Source organism: Scomber scombrus, chromosome 7 (assembly GCF_963691925.1).
Source record: "Scomber scombrus chromosome 7, fScoSco1.1, whole genome shotgun sequence".
In the NCBI taxonomy this organism is placed as follows: Eukaryota; Metazoa; Chordata; class Actinopteri; order Scombriformes; family Scombridae; genus Scomber; species Scomber scombrus.
Genome location: NC_084976.1, coordinates 17,481,601 through 17,496,556, shown reverse-complemented (window position 1 = coordinate 17,496,556; position 14,956 = coordinate 17,481,601). Strand labels below are relative to the sequence as shown.

General features: G+C 39.8%; 2 protein-coding genes across 2 annotated transcripts in view; one reads left to right on the top strand and one right to left on the bottom strand.

The window, feature by feature from the left end:
* Positions 1-221: 221 nt before the first annotated feature.
* On the top strand, positions 222-4,538 carry gtpbp10 (GTP-binding protein 10 (putative)). The gene is made up of 10 exons (XM_062422740.1): positions 222-333; positions 1,595-1,788; positions 1,922-2,013; positions 2,156-2,300; positions 2,396-2,469; positions 2,583-2,635; positions 2,740-2,847; positions 2,980-3,057; positions 3,184-3,307; positions 3,874-4,538. The coding sequence occupies exons 1-10, from the start codon at positions 301-303 to the stop codon at positions 4,083-4,085; spliced, it is 1,113 nt and encodes a 370-aa protein (XP_062278724.1). The 5' UTR covers positions 222-300; the 3' UTR covers positions 4,086-4,538.
* A 3,029-nt stretch (positions 4,539-7,567) lies between these two features.
* Positions 7,568-14,956, bottom strand: part of adam22 (ADAM metallopeptidase domain 22) — a 61,885-nt gene continuing 54,496 nt past the window's right edge. The window contains exons 25-32 of the mRNA XM_062422414.1: positions 14,349-14,439; positions 14,195-14,248; positions 12,490-12,690; positions 11,886-11,986; positions 11,718-11,784; positions 10,385-10,474; positions 7,924-8,047; positions 7,568-7,588 (exon numbers count right to left, since the gene is read on the bottom strand). Coding sequence (XP_062278398.1) covers positions 7,568-7,588; positions 7,924-8,047; positions 10,385-10,474; positions 11,718-11,784; positions 11,886-11,986; positions 12,490-12,690; positions 14,195-14,248; positions 14,349-14,439 — 749 coding nt within the window. The remainder of the gene's footprint in view (positions 7,589-7,923; positions 8,048-10,384; positions 10,475-11,717; positions 11,785-11,885; positions 11,987-12,489; positions 12,691-14,194; positions 14,249-14,348; positions 14,440-14,956) is intronic.

The window sequence follows — 14,956 nt, the reverse complement described above, 5'->3', positions numbered from 1 at the left end:
TAACTTCACTTATCTGTATATATTTCTTACAGCAAAATCACAACTGTTGCGTTCGTGCAGGCTACATTTTTTAGTTCTTGTTTTATTTCACACTTGCTTTGGCAATATAACGCTATTTACTACTCGGAAGCTCGTTATTACGATAACTCCGATAAGAACTGAATGCATCAGTCCCGCCCCTTTGGCTCATGAACCAATGAGCTGCGAAAAACCACCACTTCCGGCTCCTCATACAAACACATGTGAATTAGCTGCTAGCTAAACAACAAGTACGAAAAGTGGCGATAAACGCTGCTGAAAATGGTTCAGTTCAGCAGAATCTGCTTCCGTAAGGTAGGTAGAGATGCAGACCACATTTTAATCTCGCCAAAAGAGTTTAATAATAAACTTGTAATAGTGTCATTGGCTGGCTGGCTAGCTAGCAAGCTGAATGACAGGCTGTCAAAACATCAACTTTGACTGTGTGACCTCTGCAGCCTGAAATCCACAATATAACTTATAATATCATATTTTAATTACGATGCTGGGTAGTTATTGTGTGTCTGAACAGTACAAAACTAAACTAATATTGAACTGCAATTAACAGCGATGTTTACACTCCAATGCCTTATGAGCTGTTATTAAATGCGCAGAAATATAATGACAGCAATAGGATAATGTAGGGCTGCAACGATTAGTCCATTAATCAAGCAACAGAAATGAATCACTAACTATTTTGATAATCAATTAATCGTTTTGAGTCACAAAAATGCGAATACTCTGATTACAACTTATTAAATGTGAATATATTTTGTTTTCTTCGGTCCTCTGTGATAGAACACTTGATTACCTTCGGGTTGTGGACATTTTAAGTTGCATCTTGTACAACCTTAGTGATATTGTGACATTTTTTCACCATTTTTGACATTTTATAGACCAAACAACTAATCATCAATCGGGGAAATAATTGGGTAACCAGTAATCGAGATAGCCCTAGCACAATGTTCATTTAGTTCAGTGGAGTTACTATTCTTTATAAATTGACATTATAAATAGGACATTGGATCATACACTACAAAATGTCAAGGTTGTGGTCCTTGAAACCAATTGTTTCAGCTCTATAACAAACTAATGTAATATTTACCTAAATTATCATAAATAAATTCACTCTAGGTCACTTAACTTGTCCTTGTTTTTAAAGTTGTGGTCATTAACTTATTTTTTATGTGCAAAGGCAACTTGTTTAAACTCCTGGCACCACAAAAATGAAAGCTGAAGTCTATTATGAAATTGGTTGTCAGATATTCAGTCCTGCTGTTTTTAAATGTCGTGCCATACTGAGTAATAGTTGTAAGGCTTTTCTCTGACTAACATTTACGAGATCTGAAAACCAAAATACTTGCATTATATAAACCCTTCAACCAACCATTGTTGTAATGTTGTTAGTAAAAGTGGAGTAAAACATTTGATCAGTTTAGGTGACCAGTTTAAGTCAGTAAAGCAGCTCCACTCACCAGTTTATTATTATTATTATTATTATTATTAGTAGTAGTAGTAGTAGTAGTTTTTTTACTAAACCTAATTTCTGTCCAATGACTTTTTTGCCTCTTTGTAGTATGGAAACTTTGTGGACAACCTTCGTCTGTACGTCCAGGGAGGCAGCGGTGGCATGGGTTTACCTCGTCTTGGGGGACAAGGAGGGAACGGGGGAGATGTTTGGGTGGTGGCTTCAAAGAACATGACATTGAGGAGGGTCAAGGACAAGTACCCAAAGAAACGTTTTACAGGCACGGCGGGAGCCAACAGCAGGTTAGTTTCTCCTAACAGGGTCTTGATTCTCTCAAAAGTGCAATTTTAGCATCATCATCTTCATCATCACCATCATCATCATCGTGTAGAGACAAGTCAGTCAGAGCTGTTTTGTTATTTTATTTTTCAACAGTGTCCGTTCGCTGAAAGGAGAGAGGGGTGAGGACCAGGAGATCTTCGCTCCAGTTGGTGTTACAGTCACTGCTGATGATGGCAGAGCACTTGGTAAGTCAGAAGCTCCTCCCTTTTGCAACATGTTTCATTTTAATAAAGGCACAATTGTCTTTGAAAGCACCCCACATCTTCATGTCACTTTTTTATATAATTCATGAAGATGTTGATGGGTTAGGGTTTTTCTCCCTCTAAGGTGACCTGAATGCTTTGGGCGATCGTGTGTTGGTGGCGAAAGGAGGACATGGAGGCTCCCCCTACTCTGCATTTAAACCCACTAAGGGCGAGTTCCAGCACATCCGACTGGACCTCAAACTCATCGCTGACTTGGGCCTGGTGGGGTGAGAGCAGAAACACGTGAACATATTGTCTCACTTCAACTGAAACTCAAATTGACAAGTTTAGATCTCTGATTTTGTGTTTGAATCGCCGTCAGGTTCCCAAATGCTGGAAAGTCGTCTGTCCTGACAGCCTTGTCTAATGCAACACCTCAGATTGGCAGCTACGCTTGTAAGTAAAAAATACCGAACAGATACATTAAATCTGTGTTTTTATTTGTGCATTTCTGATTCAAAGAGCTCAAAAATACTCTATACAATTCTTAACTCTTTGCTATTTCTCAGTCACAACTTTGAAGCCTGAGATTGGCAAACTGATGTACAAAGATCACAAGCAGGTACAGAAATGCATGTCACAGCTTGGTGTTTCAACATTCATATTCTGTATTTCTGTGGTTTTCCCTCACTCACTGGTGTTTTCCCTATTCTTTTCGTATTGTAGATCTCTGTTGCAGACCTCCCAGGCCTGATTGAGGGGGCTCATATAAACAAAGGCATGGGCCACAAGTTCCTGAAACATGTGGAAAGGACCAAGCAGCTGCTGTTTGTGGTGTGTAGTAGTACAGAGTAGACTGATTAATCATACACCCATGTGCATCTTTGAATTTGAGTATGGATACAGTAATGAGTTAAACATAGCAGACAGTGGTGGTGATGATGATGATGGTTTGTGTGGCTGTAGGTGGATGTTTGCGGTTTTCAGCTGGCAAGTAAAACCCCGTTCAGGTCGGCGTTTGGAGCTGTGCAGCTTCTCACCAAGGTTAGACTGATACTGTGTTCCTGTTCAGTCATTTTAAATGTCTAAAGAAAAAACACCTACTTCTCACCTTTCCTCTCTCCTCCAACATCATCCTCTCTTTCTTCTCTCTCTCTCCACTGACTGAAGGAGTTGGAGTTGTATAATGATGAGCTTACTTCCAAGCCTGCTTTACTGGTGGTGAATAAGATGGACCTGCCTGAAGCTGAGGACAAACTAGCACAGCTACAAGAGCAACTACAAAACCCAGATGGTAAATAATAATACAATTTAAGTATATTAATGGGTTAGCTCATAAATGATACTTTTTGTTATAAGTTGATTTGATGATGGAAAAGAACTATAGCACCTTCTCACAGAAATTCACTTCAACTCAAAACATCTTGACACAACAGTCCCCACACATGTACAAAGAGCATATATGACAAGCTTTAGTTCAGCTGTGACTCTACAGAACAATAACTTACACTGTGCTGGCAGCACAACTTTCTGAGTACCTCATTTGTTACAGACTTGACTGTGTGAGTGTTTCTTTGAATTCGGCTCACAGCACCTCAGTGTTAGCTTGGGTCCAGACATCTGAAAGGCTGCCTACAGCTCCCATTTGTTCAGTGATGTTGTGAAACGACATGGGAATGGAGTCTGATTATCAGATACCCTCAAAGGGGTCACCAGGAAGTTATGTTGTCCAGAACCACCCCCACATCCACAGCTGCTCTCCAAACACAGCTGCAACACTGTACATGGAGGCTTATTGCTACAATAATACACACTGGGTTGACCTTCATATCTTTTCTGTTTTTTGTTTTTCTCTTGCAGAGTTTTCTGATCTGTTGCCTGACAACATGATACCAAAGAACTACATGACCTTCAGACACGTGGTCCCTGTCTCTGCCTCCACTGGGTTTGGTATCGAGCACCTGAAAAGCTGCATCCGCAAGTCGCTCGATGAAGACGAAGCCACAGCAACTAAAGCCATCCATCATGACAGGCTGCAGGCACTGAGGCAGCATTCACAGAAACGTTTGTGACAAAACACGGACAATATCTCACCACGACGGGTGACAAGTACCAGCAGAGTCCCGTCCTGTTCAGCAGAACAGTTGAAACACCTATAATGACAGAAACTGTGTAGTTATAGTGCACAGTTTCTGTTATATGAATGCGATGGATTACAACAGTTTCTTACAGACTGTCTTACCGTAAAAACATCCAGTGTCACAAGGCTCAGCACAAGTTAAACTCTGCTGGAAGTAGTTGCTTGCTCAGTTAAAGGTTGTCATCAAAATCTAAGACACTTTTAAACTCTCTTGTAATTATACATTGTGAAAATACTGATGATTTACATGTCAGTCTTCAAATCTGTGGCCCCCAACCAACACTTGTCTGTTTCATAAAAGTGCTTGCTAAGATTATATTTATTTTTATTGGTGTGTTTTGCTCATTTACCATCTTTTAATATAAAAAATCAGTTTGCCAACATCTCCAATGGTACGTTCTTTTCTTCTACAAGTTTGAGTATATTTATGTGAGAAATGACAGCGCAGACAGGTGTGTTGATGAAAGTTTTATTTTATATTAAATATATTACAATACTGAATGATTAGGAAGAAAAAATAATAGAGGGTTTTTGCATCATCAGTCTGTACAGCATACAGGCAAAAAAAAAAGAAAAAAAAAAAGACAGCAACTGCAGTATTTAGATCCAAACTATTATTTGTGGCAGGGGGGAAGGGGGAGTTTAAGGTTCCTTGAGCAGAGTGCCGTGTGTCTGTCAGGAGAGAGAGCTGGCAGGATGGGACCGCATGGTTGAGACTGGGTGGTTGGTGTGCTCCAGTATACAAATACATTCAAGTCTCTGGCCAGACAGAGACAGACATCTCTTATGTGAGGGATGTTTGCTAGAGTCGTCCTGTTGGGATCAGTCAGTCCAGCCATGTGCGCAGGCAGATACAGCAGATATGTTGAACAGAAAGGCTGACAGCTGTACAATCATGGAGAAACACTGCGGCCTGTGTGGTCTCCATCCTTAGCGGAGAACTGCAACATCCTCAGAATTTTGTGCAGTGCAATGTCCACGACACCAAGACAAAAAAGTCAAATGTCTTGCTTTAGCACAGTATTATGATGTTAAAAATATTACTCAAGAGTTCCGAGGCGACGCTCTCCACAGCCTCAGGTAACCCAGGAAGATGACTGACCAATACTTTTAAGAAGATCAGAACAAAGAAGCGAGCTCTGGTACAAGGCAAATCATGAACTCGTTCAGATTTCATTTACAACAGCTGTGTCCAAAACTATCCGCACATGCCAGAGGAACGACAGCTTCTACAGGCCCCCCAGGACAAAAGTGTTTTTTTTAAAAACTCAACATGTCTCCATTCAAACTCATCAACACACATAATTACAATAATGCACTTAATTACTGTTTGAATAGTGACTGTACATAATGCTGAGAAAAAGGTGAACATTACAAAGGTACTTAATAAAAAAGATACTAGTAGCTATATTAATCCAGTATTGTGAAGATCATATTACCTATACAGTCCTAATGCATACATGAAATAACAAATGAACACACCGGAACAAAAACTAAACAACAGTAGAATGGCAAACAGGAGGCCTTAAGACAACAGTTTCTACAAGGTAGAGCGATGAGTTGTAACTGTACAAAGAACTTGCATTTGGGGAATTATATTTTATGGGATTTGTTTCCAAAAAATCAACCTTAAATAGCTACACTGGCATAATATCAGTCGAAGCACAGCAGCTCCATACTGGGGCTTCCTGCCATGAGTTTTCTCGACTTTGCTGACAAACAGTGTAGTCTGTGGTAAACAAACTCATTAAGACAACAGCAAGAGGCGATTAGATCACTGACATGCTCGTTTCCCGTTATGGTCTCACAAATAGCCTACCAGAGAGAAATAAACTTAGTTTGATATAAACTGTCATGCTGTTTGTCTACACAAGCTCAAACAGCAAGAGCTGTACAGCATACTTAATCATTTACAAGGCTAAATATCGCAATCGTCACAGCTAAATCCAAAATGCACATTTCAATCACAGTTTCCAGATTCTTGCCGAGTTAAGTTATAAACCACACTCACATCTTTGACCTCTTGTTCTGAAGTGATGAGTGACTTTATGTACTCTCACTGTGGAAATGGGAGCACGTTGCTCTCAAACATTATGGGAAACTAAACACATCCTAACATTATAAATGGGGAAATTTGAGTGAAAAGTCTATAACTACACCAAACACATCTCAATGTTTCAGTTTCTCTCAGAAATGGCACATAAAAGTATTTAAATTTTGCTAAATTAATACTCATGGGTAACATTCTTGAAGTGCCACAATCAGTATCTTTATCAATACTTCATCAGTAATAGATGTTTTATGTATTTCCCCCAGAGATGGATGAAACCAGTGTTAAGATCATATATAAAATGAACACTTGTACATTCTGCTGTGGATGGAGAAAGCTATAGAGGTCACAATCACACAGGAAAACGCCAGAGAGAGAATAAAACAGGACAAAAAAATAGAAACACAGACAGAAGAACGACTGTGGAAACCTACAGAAATCTGCTTCTGTCTACAACACAATACAGCAGGAAGAAGAGAGGAGGAATATCAATTTTAAAGTAAAAATTAAAGCAACAATGTAATCTGTGTGTATTTTACTGTACATATTTACACACGCACAAACGACCGGGAGGGAGGAGGAGTGGGGTGGGATGGGGCTGGGTCTGTGTCTTGGGGTTGTGGGTTATAACTGGTGATACAATATGGGTTATCTATAGTGGAGAGAAAGCTTCTAAGCCTACAGAAGGTATAAAAAAATCACTGCCCCTTCGCATGCTTTTCCGTCTAGATCAGACCACTGTTCTTCTCGTCTTTTGACCAGTAGGAGCAGGTTGCTGTTAAACAGGGGATTTTCTCATGCATACAGTGTCGGAGTTACTACAGTAATTCACGTGCGTCAAAATGTTCCAACAAATCCAGCGATGCAGTATGATTCGATGCTCTCGGCTCCACTGCCCCCTTTTTTTTAAAGAGAGGAGCTCCAAACAACTCGGGAAGGACGGCGGCGTTTATGTGAAAGTGACAAGAGCCGAAGCTAAGGAGGATGTGTCAGGTTTAGATTTTAGGACAGGTAAAGTGGGGGTGGGAGTGTCAGAGCGGTGGGGGGTTCCAGTCCCATAGGGTGAGGCCAGAGCAGACAGGAACAGCTCAGTCTGAGCTCCAGCTGGTCTGGAGTGGTTGTGAAGCTGGTTTCTCCGCCGGCACTCCACTGAATGATGCCGTCTGGCAGGACGGCTACGGAGATACTTGTACACACTAACTCACACACAACCCTGCCTATTTCCACGCCAGTCGGGGGGTCTCTCTCTTTCTCCTTTGTTGTTAAGAGTCAATTTTGTTTCGTTTTTGTGTTTTTCATTCATAGAAAAGGAGAGTCAAGTGTAGTTCCTTAAGGTCTTTTTGCAGAGTGGGTAACAGGGCTGTTTATATTGAAGTCTCCCACAGCTGGAGAGAAAAGAAGAAGAAAAGGAAAAGAGACAAGAATGAGAAAATTAACAAAGACATTTTCTGTAGTTCACTGTTGGCTAGTCACTTCACTTCTTGTTTACAGAGATTTGGCCCTGTGCTTGTACTTAAATGATTAGGCTGGTCTTATTTTATCTTTTTTGTGGTGATATTGTGATAATAAATAGATAAAATAACTTGCCATGAAACACACCACAACATTTTAAAAAGTATGAAGATTAGACATCACAGTGCTGAATCTCTCATGTATTGGATCAATTTTCCAGTCCGAAACCAACTTTGAATGACATAATGTGTTCCTGATTGATACTTGCCCTTGCGCTCTGCCTGTTGGCTTTCCTCTGGTCATCGGGGAGGGGGGGCATAGGGTAAGGGTATCTCCTGCTGGATGCAATAGATCCTGTAGAGGATGTGGGGGACTTGGCAGGGGATAGTGTCCTGGAAAAAAAAAGAAGTAGTAACATTATTAAACTATTGCTTCTTTTGTTCTGATTGGTGCAGGATTAAGTTGGCCAAAGACACAGATGGTAAAAATGAGGTTAGATTCAGGAAGTTGAGCTAATGTTAGATCTGTGACTTTGGGCAACATCCTTCTTTGGGCTGCTCTAATTATTCACTTTTTATCTTCCTACAGAGAGAAGTTGCTCCTAGAAGTTCATATTGCTGTTCACCACAAGAAGACACAGGTCAAGTAATCTGTGAAAAAAATATGTGGCCACAAATCAGCTTTTAGGGGCAACCTCTGTACACAGTTTGTACCTCTGTACACAGCAGTACAAAGTTCCCAGCAGCGGTGCGGTTGTAGTCATAGTTTCCTGCAACTCACATGCTTCACTGTGCTGCAGAATTACTTTTTCAGCATCAGGGACCGACACACCAACCATAATTAGCAGAAATCCACCTTTAGCTGCAGTGAAGAGCGTGCTGCTAAATGTAACCTCTGCTGTCCAGTGAGCCGGATCAGAGTGTGTGATTTAACGAGGAATGCTGGGAGCAGTGAGTATGATGAGGGGACTGGGACAGCAGACCAGACCGAAGCTGGGAAAGAAAAACAGACTGAGAGAATCAGAGGGAGACGTCCTGTCCAGAGAGACAGACACAATAGGCCTGCCCCGTGTGCAGCGGCTTGTTTACACCACTGCTGTGTGCTGACCTGAAACACCTGGTTCAGTCAAAACAGTGGACAGAGTGGAGACGTGGATCAAATCATTGGTTCCAGAAGTATTTGTAAAAAAAAATGATGTTACTTAAGGAATTCCTCTAACTAAAGGACTCACTGAAATGTGAAATCATTTTTTTGGGTAATAAAGCTCTAAAAAAAAAATAATAATAATAAAATGGCTATAAACAGAGGTGACAATTGTTAAAAAATGTTTACTTATAATGGGTTGTGTAAACAAAACTATATCGTTTGATTATTCCGATTTCTTTAACCTTTTTTTAAGCCTAAAAAATGCTGTATCGATAAATGTATTCTACTGAGACATCAAGTCAGCTTAGTTTAATTTATGAAACCCAAAATGCTTCATAAGAGAAACATTTAATGGGAAAAAAGACTAAACCTCTTTTTTTAATTTTTACCTTAATCACCATGAAATGTACATTTTAGCATTTTAGGGATTACCTGAACTACCTGATGACTACCTGAACAAAACACTGGCCCATGGTTGGTGAATTAATCCTAAAATGATGAAGCTAGTTACATTTAATTCATTTAACTAATTCTTTCGTCCAAGAAAGTAAATATATTGTTTAAAATTGCTGAATTAATCTGCATACTTTACATACTTCAACCATCTTCAATGGTGACATTAGCAACAGAATTTTAAGCTCTGTGATTGGCTGTTTTCATAATGAAATGCTCTTTTCTGTGATTTTTAAATGCAGATGCTACTTGTTTGTATATATAATTCCACGTGTGGGATTTCATTTGATTTTTGTACTTCAGGAACCAGGGCTCCACATCTCTCCACTCTGTTGGACTCTTTCTATCCTTCAGTAGATGTTAAACAGGGGCAGAGGCAGGAATGTGCTCCTGGACATTGAGAAGGTCTATAGATTACATTTTTTACTTAATGTACGTGCTACAGAACCGGCGTCCCATGAGCTTCCTCTTTGTTGTAGAGGAAACCTGGTAGCTTGTGTTTGTGTGCATGTAATTATCTATAGACCTTGGACAAGATCAGAGTGATAGCCTACAGTTTTTCACAGTAGCACAGTGATGATGTCAGAGCAGCGAGCAAAATGTCTGGCTTGGCTGTGACATCATACTGACGCAAATGCACATGAGGTTACCGGGAGCGATGCAGGGCTGACAGACAGACACGTAGTGACAGAACAACACTCAACATGCAGAAGTAACAAGAGACTGTGAGGGAGAAGCAAAGAAGGGAGTGAGGAGAAATTAGGAATAAAATGAGTATTATCGTTGTAGCACAGGCAGTAAGAGCCATTTCTGCATCAACACAATACGAATAAAAATCTGCAAAGTAAAAATGCAGCTGTAAAATGAAAAATTTACGTCTTCACTGAAACTGAAAGGAAGATATATAAAAATGTCCTTTTTTGATGCTCAGCAGCAACCCCTTACAGAAAATCCAAGTCGTAACATGCCAGCCGTTGATATTACTCTGATTATTTACTTCTAAAACGTATGCACATGAAGGCCAGATGTTTTTTTTTATTAACTTTCTTTAACCAAACCACAAATCAAACCAAAAGTGAGGGGGTTTCTAGACAAGCATGTGGGGTACAGGACACGGTCTGAGATAATACCTAAGATACGGTCCTTGAGTGTTTCTATTCACATCTTCTACCCATTTAGTTACATCATAAAACTCTGTTTTGAAGCGAGGGGTTAAATACCTGTGGGGGGGGGGGGGGGGGAGTGATGGATACAACACAAGGAGGGGGAGAAGAGAGAAAAGGAAAGGAAATGAAAATGAGAGAAAATCTCCAGAAATAAGCGAGTGTTGGGGTTTGGGGGGGAGGAGGGGAGGAAGAGAGGAAGAGTAAATATTTTAGGAAAGCAGAGCAGAGCAAAGATATCCTGAACAAACACCAAGATGCAATTGAGACAATGGTGAGAAGATGGCAGACAGACCTGTGTGTGGTTTCTGATGAATACAGCAACCATGAAAATCACAAACAACTGTGTTGTGTGTTACAGGCTCAGTTGCATATTGGTTACATGTCATATCATTCCCAAGCAGTTCGCTTCTTGCCACTCAGTCTCATGCTTGCAATGAGAACAGGTGCAGAGTACTTCATATGCCAAGACCTTCAAACCCACAAACAAACAAACTGGCACAGCAGGCTGGGATGCAGCCGATGCACACTGTTCATTCACAGTTAGCAGGCAATATATAAATATGCAAATAATGTATTTGTTCACAAGCTCTGAGAAAAGTCAAAGAGATAATTCATGATTTCGAGTTGCACAAACCAGATGAGTCACGCAGCAGGAGACAATGTGAGAGCTATATCTGTTGTCTGAAGCTCAGTGTAACATACTTTTTTTTTTATCTCTGATACTTAATCTAAGGAGAGCATTTCTTTCTTCTAGAGTTGTTTGAGTTTTCCAACTCCGCTACACCTTTAAGGGATAAGGCTGGCAATAATCTATCTTTTTGTTATTGTCAAAAAAAATGCCATGAAAACACCAAAACAATTCATCCCTCTAACAAGTGTTCCCTGGGTCGTCAAAGCCTCATATCACTTATTCCTCTGATATCACAGACATCAATTTATCCAGAAACTATTATTTAAAAACTATGAACACAGGCACTTTAGTTTATTTTAAGTCTATTCCTGTCAATTCTGTAAATACTCACTAGCACACCAAATGTGTATTAATCCACTCCTAAAAATAGTCTCCAACAAATACACTGTTTACTCCAGTTTAAGCAACATTTGCTAGAGATTACAGTGCCCAGCCGTTTTAGATCATTACTGAGCCTTTTTGTATTTGTGACAGTTTTTAAAGATTTACCAGCCTTATCCTTAACAATAAGAGAGTTTATTTCCCACTAGAGCTTGTCCTTATTGGCTGTCCCTGTGCAATGTTCAATGACCTTTCAACCTGACCTGCTTGCCACGAGGAACTTACTCTGTGGAGTTAGAGCGAGCACGGAACTTCTTTCCTTTCAGTTTCTTACGATTACCACTCAGATTTCCTGGTGAGAAAACAGATAAAAAACAGATTACATTTATTTATCAGGGAGTTAATGTTTCATACTGTTAAGAGAGCTAACAGTGTGTGAGGGGGAGGTGTTACCTTGCCACGAGTTGCTCCTCGGTCGCCCATTTTCGCAGATGTCAGAGATGTGTTTGGCATCTGGGATTCTCTCACTCCATGAGTGGGACAGGCCATTAGATCTACACACACACATAGAGATACATATGCAACGGACAAAATATTGTCAGTACAAAATCGTCCTTCTAAACTAAACAAATTATTAACTGTTGTTTTGCATCTGTTGTAAACTTGGTGACGAGGGGAAGGCTGAGATAAATGCAGTAGATGAAGATGCCATCGCAGCAGATGGCAACATTATAAACTGTGAAACATCTTGATAGCTGAATGCAACATGACATGAAAATGGAGCATTGAGCTGATTTCTGCATAATTTTGACCAAAATTGAACATTTTGGCATTTGTAAAATGCTCACAGAAAGAGAAAGACACTTCATGAAAGCATGCTATTAAACACATGAACACATATGGGCTCGTCTACACCTGTGACTGAGAGAACGCCTCACAGGTGCTGCTTGCGCACATGCACACGCACGCGCACGCACACACACACACACACACACACACACACACACACGCAAACACAATTGCGAGCAAATGAATGAATGACGATGAGATGGCAGACCTGAAGCCAAACAGAGAGATGTTCTGAGAAATGGATGCGATGGAGGGAGTGAAGGACAGGGTGCAAATCTGCAGGTGCGACAGGCAGGCTGACCTCTTCTTGGAGCTGCAGCCTGAGTTTGTGCTGACGCCAGGCGGCATGTCACTGTAAAATGAGTCTGCATCTCCAGGCTTTGTTACATAATCACCTGGAGGCATTTGCCTGGAAATACAGAAGAAGGTAAATACCCACTTTCACAATATCATCATCATCATCAATCTATGACATTCAATGATTGTGTAATTTACTTTCTTATGCTGAAATATTTTTTCCTGTCTTGTTGTGAATGTTTACCTCAGTGATCAAGCTTCTTATCAGTATAAAGAAACCTGAAGCCTTGGCTCTTTTGTGTGTTTGTTCTCTTACTGCAGCTGTTGAACAGCAGTGTAAACAGTAATATTATGTCTTTTTTCATGTACATTTACTACTAAACTACGAGCTAAAAAACTTTTTTCAAACATTTTCAGCACTGAGCTGACCCATGCCAAAGGGTTTGGCGCACCCCAAGTGAGGAGCTAAAAAACTTTTTTCCAGGCAGATGGTACTCAAAATGCTGGAATATTTCCATTGTATGCAACTTTATACTTCTACTCCACTACATTTCAGATGGAAATACTGGACTTTTTACTCCACCACAATTATTTGACATCTGTAGTTAGTACTGTCGTTATTTTGCAGATTAAGATTTTTTATAAAAACATATAATCAGCCATTTAATACAATGATTTGTTTCAGACTTAAGTTCACTGTTTGTCTGTTTTTATTTGCTGTTTGTTATTTTTCCTTATTTTTCTTTTTTCTCCATAATGGGTAATTTTACTTTTAATACTTAAAGTACATTTTAATTATATAAATTATTGATTAGGAACACTGCAACCACTGGGTCTAAATGAGGATTTTTAATATAAGTGTTTTGCTATAAATAAATGATAATAGAATCTTTATGTTCCATGTTATATGATGGCTGTAGCCTGATGCGTACACAGCATTTATCTCCACTGTTGCTTATTGTATTTTGTTGTGTATATTTTACATTTTGTAAATAGACAGACAATTTGTCTTTATGTGTATGTGATGTGCTCTGAGCTCTTTATACTGCTGCATTCACCCGCTATCCGTTAATGCCTTGAAGAAGGTGTCTGACCCAAAGATCGCTATTAAAAAAGATTCTTGCACAGATTTGAGTGTGTGGATGCTTTTTTCATTAGGTTTGATTTTTTTTTTTTTTTTAGCTCCAGCACCTCAGCTAAATCGTATACCTGGTGAGCAGTGTATATTATCTATTAATAATTTTATTTATGAAATTTTACCAATGTAAAATGTTGAATGAAGGACTAGTACTTGTTACAGATTAAATGTGCAGGATCTAAGTACTTCATCCACCACTGCTCTTTTGCAGGACAATGATTTATCTTTCTCCATATATCCCACTTCCCTGATTTGTAAAGCATATTTTGCATTGGGTTTTGGATCATTTAATTAAAAGGGGTCCTTTGCAATCAAAGCCTATGATTATTCACCACATTCTGTCTTTTCTGTTTAATGCAAAAATTAAAACCATTGTGAATTTTTTTTTTTAAATAAAAAAAAACATTAAAAGAACAAGAACACATCACCGCTCTGTCATGTAAATCAACAGCAGCACATAAGAGTAAAGTGAGCAAACCGGCAGAATCTTCGATGAACCTCTGACTCGACATAGCATCTCTGCTTGTAGCTCCTGTGAAGAAGAGAAGTAGGAGTATCCTCATGAGAGTCCGTCATTGATATAACTTTTGTCAACATGAACCAATACACATGCAGGATACTGGGACACTCACTTGTAGCACCAGGCTGTAACAGCCAGTATGAGGGCGAGGAAGAGGAAGGAGCCCATGATGGCCCCGATGATGATGTTGGTACTGGTGATACCTGAGACACAGGAAGAGGGAGGAGGAGAGGAGAGGGAGGAAGGAGGCCAAATGTGTGTTAATTGCAAGTGTTTCTCTAATTTCCTGAATAACGTGGACACATGGGGATAAACAAACCACAAATCACTGCAGCTGAACACAAGAACACAGTACACTTAGCAAGGAAAGTGTAAAAGGAGAACAAAGGGGAATCAACTGAGAACAACTAAACTGCTGTCACCCTTCAGCACTACTCTGAGGGGAACTTAGAAGTGTGTTAGGTTCCCATTCAGGATAACATTAAAAACTCAATAACGGTCAGAATTAACCGACCGAGGTGAGCTGAAGTTGGGGTGAGAGAGGAAAAGGACCAGGAAATGACATCAAAGACAGGGCAAATACAATGAAAAGGAACTCAAATCTGACCTCTAGTCACTCCGTCAAAGACATCGGCCTGTCGACAAAGAATGAGTGTGAAAAATAATGACAAACAAAAAGAATGACATGCATGGTTAAGTGAATGCAAATGCAGCTGGTTT

Excerpts from the sequence above, each read along its gene's own strand:
- gtpbp10 (XM_062422740.1), top strand. The coding sequence starts at position 301 with ATGGTTCAGTTCAGCAGAATCTGCTTCCGTAAG. Across the intron at positions 334-1,594 it reads GCAGAATCTGCTTCCGTAAG|TATGGAAACTTTGTGGACAA; the intron begins GTAGGTAGAGAT and ends GCCTCTTTGTAG. Across the intron at positions 1,789-1,921 it reads ACGGCGGGAGCCAACAGCAG|TGTCCGTTCGCTGAAAGGAG; the intron begins GTTAGTTTCTCC and ends ATTTTTCAACAG.